At 33.5% G+C, this 3136-nt stretch overlaps 1 protein-coding gene across 1 annotated transcript; it reads right to left on the bottom strand.

The window, feature by feature from the left end:
- Positions 1-391: 391 nt before the first annotated feature.
- On the bottom strand, positions 392-2825 carry LOC144840526 (uncharacterized). The gene is made up of 4 exons (XM_078696360.1): positions 2710-2825; positions 2340-2499; positions 1530-1636; positions 392-543 (listed from the first exon to the last, which is right to left on the bottom strand). Exons 1-4 carry the CDS (start codon positions 2800-2802, stop codon positions 457-459), a joined length of 447 nt encoding a protein of 148 aa, XP_078552486.1. The 5' UTR covers positions 2803-2825; the 3' UTR covers positions 392-456.
- Between the last annotated feature and the right edge of the window lie 311 nt (positions 2826-3136).

Genomic DNA, 3136 nt, shown 5'->3' with positions numbered 1-3136 from the left:
GAGCGTAATTTACTTTAAAAGATTACTGGTGTTCTGAACATATTAATTAGTCCAAGTTAAATGTTTGTTTTATTTTTCACACATTTGTTGGATTGCTTTACAATTGTTTTAGAAACGGACAACGCACACAATTCAAATTACCATCATTATCATTGAAATAAAATACTTTATTATGGTTTTAATAATATTTAATTATTTTACAAATAACAATACTGTAGGCTTTAAGAAAGAGTACGGCTGGGTGGGTGGGTCTAGATATATACAGTATTAGTTAAAAATTAAAATATAGAGGGTGCAATTTATAATACAGTGTAAAAGATAATAAATTATAAAGATATAGCGCGTTGGCGGCGTCTTTTTTTATTTTAGAGCAGAGCCATATATGGCTCTGTTTTAGAGTTAATCGCATGGTTTCCTCATAGTCATAGCCTCATCACTACACCAGTACAGTATGCATTATATGTCTAGGCCTACAAGGTCTTCTGTTGTATCGTCATCATCCTCCTCCATTGAATCGTCAATGGAATCGTCAATGGTTACAGCCTGTAGAGTTAAAAAGTCATTGTTTAAAATAATCATCCTTATTTTTAATTAAGTAGACGTATCTTCTATGGATTTTTTAGGGCGTTAGCGCACTTTCGCACCCCACGGTCTAACTAGGCTAACCCAATTAAAAACATTCACCCGCTGCGCGGCGGTTACAACTTTACGGTGGGTGAACAGCAGAGCCATATAGGCCTAGGCCTATATATAATTCATTCATTCATTCATTCTTTATTTAGCCTTTAAAATCGAAATACATTTAAAACAAGGTAACAAAAACAAGACAGGTGGAAATCTAAGGAGGCAAGGATAAGCAAAAGCAATTAAAATCGCTGTAGCTCACAGACAGGCTTGCTTATCCATCCTTAGATTTAAATGGCCACAAATTTATTTGTGGCCATTTTGGATTTTGGCCGCCATCTTGAAAAATAAATTACGACCAGAGTGGCTCCTAGGAAAAAATCAATTAGTAGGTCCCAACGAAGCTCTATTTGGCGCTTTTGTATGGTCCACCGTGTAACGATTTCCTAATTTTTTTGTTGTTAAGCCACCTGACTATATGCCCAGCGATCTTGGATGGTAACTGGCTAGATAGAGGTTCGAAAGTGCTCAGCGCCTTTTTTAGTTGGTTCACTTAACATTTAGACATGGTATAATGTATCAACAACATTGCTTTGGGATAGCTTAATGCATAACTATTTTATAGTGGTGTGGTACGGTTATCAAAGCTTGTCATGTCAATTTATATAACCTGAATTACTTTCGGGTATTAATATTTATAGTACAACTACTAGCCTAGGCCTAGTATAACAAGGTTTGAAGCAATTGACCATTTTTGTTGTTCCATCTTTCTATGTTCCAAGTCCTGTTTCATTGTCTATGTTTAAACAATGACTATTTTAGTTAAATACTTCAGACTATTGAATTTCATATCCTAGATTGAAATAAATCGGTCTACTTGAAAATAGTTCAATTGCTATTCTTACCTTCATCTTTGTACCTCCTGGACGATGAGGAGCATATTTTAAAAATTCTCCAATTTCTGTCTCGATTATGCTCTCCTTCGATTTTTCGTGAACCCGGAGACACGACCCTGCACATTAAACAAGAAAATATTTCAAAATTATACTTAGATGATTAACTATACAACAGCTAATGAAACAGGTAGTGCACTGCTTGCAGGCTATAAAGACACATTAACTAAAATTAAATAATAATGTACAAAAATAACAGTGAGTATGTATAAAATACGCTAGGCTATGTGTGTGCTCCATGTACTGTATTCTGATTGCGCCCAACATGCATGTCGCGTTGTGGGGAATATCCCTGACGAGTAAGAAATAGTTTTTCGCTTTGACAAAAAAAAATGTGAGCGATTAGGTGAAATCTTTTTTTTACAGCAGTAGCAGAATTTTATTTTTTTATGTTTTTTAAAAATAATAATAATTTAGGTATTTGTATAGCGCCAGAATCAACTAAACCGAAGTAAAAATCAAAGGCGCTTATATTGGATGTTAAAAAGATGCGTTTTAAGTTCTTTTTTAAAAATAGCAATAGAAGTTGATTTAGTAAAATGACGAGGGATAGAATTCCAAAGAGAAGCAGCAGAGAACAATATATATTAAATTAATATGCATAAATTTTACAAAGCATAAACAAATTGCAGATACATGGTCTTTAATATTCTAAAAGAAAACCATGAGTGTACAGTGATACATACTTTCAGCCTTGCATTTAGACAGTACAATGAAAATGAATAGTTTTAGTTTTTTGGAAATAAATATAATGATACTTACTTATAATTACTCTGGAAAGAATAAGCTTTTTAAAGCTTTGCTTTCCCTTCCTTCCCTTCATGCTATAGGAAGACCATAGTTTGTTTGATCCGATCTTCCTAAGCATAATTTTAATGGATGCCTTTACTGTAGGCCCACCAAGAACACTCAGATACTTGATCTAGAACAAAAAATAACAATAATTAATTAAATATTTTTTTTCTAAAAATAATATCATTGGCATATCATCAAAGATGCTGCAGTTGAGTTGGTGTGACTACACAGCTTCAAGGCCTCCTACTAAATATGAAGCTTATATGCATTGTACTGTGCAGGGTACACTTTTAAAAAGCTACTGTAAACTACAATCGCAAGAATAACAATAACATACTATGTTCTTTCTGAAGTCTGTTCCTTTTAGCTTTTCTTCTAGGTCATCAAGTTCCTCTTTTGCATCTAAGGGCTGCAGGAACATGTCCTCCATATCAAAATCCAATGGTTGGTGATTTGCAGCTTGCCGCCGCAAGAATGAAAGCTGTTCTTTTTGATTTTCTACTATTGTGTCCAACTTCATTAGAACATTTTTTTTGAAAGCTGACAAAATAGAACATAAAATGTATGTTGATTTATGTTGTTTTTAAATTACTGTATAATAAACTGTGCAAGTAGCTGGCAGTAGTAGATGGTACAGTATTATTAGGAATTAAAAATTGTTTTGAATTTTACAACCTTAGTTACGCTTTAACAGCATGTACTATGTTCATGTGCCTGCTAGCCAAGTTTAAAAAATTGAATGTCCATCCCATTTTAGATAATGG

Source organism: Antedon bifida, chromosome 4 (assembly GCF_963402885.1).
Source record: "Antedon bifida chromosome 4, ecAntBifi1.1, whole genome shotgun sequence".
In the NCBI taxonomy this organism is placed as follows: domain Eukaryota; kingdom Metazoa; phylum Echinodermata; class Crinoidea; order Comatulida; family Antedonidae; genus Antedon; species Antedon bifida.
This window is presented reverse-complemented; position numbering and strand designations above follow the sequence as displayed.

Bases quoted from the DNA above. Each gene is read 5' to 3' on its own strand.
- LOC144840526 (XM_078696360.1), bottom strand. From the start codon at position 2,802: ATGGAGGACATGTTCCTGCAGCCCTTAGATGCAAAAGAGGAACTTGAT. The intron at 2,500-2,709 runs GTATGTTATTGT...TTTTTGTTCTAG, and splicing joins CAGACTTCAGAAAGAACATA to ATCAAGTATCTGAGTGTTCT. The intron at 1,637-2,339 runs GTAAGTATCATT...TTTAATGTGCAG, and splicing joins TCTTTCCAGAGTAATTATAA to GGTCGTGTCTCCGGGTTCAC.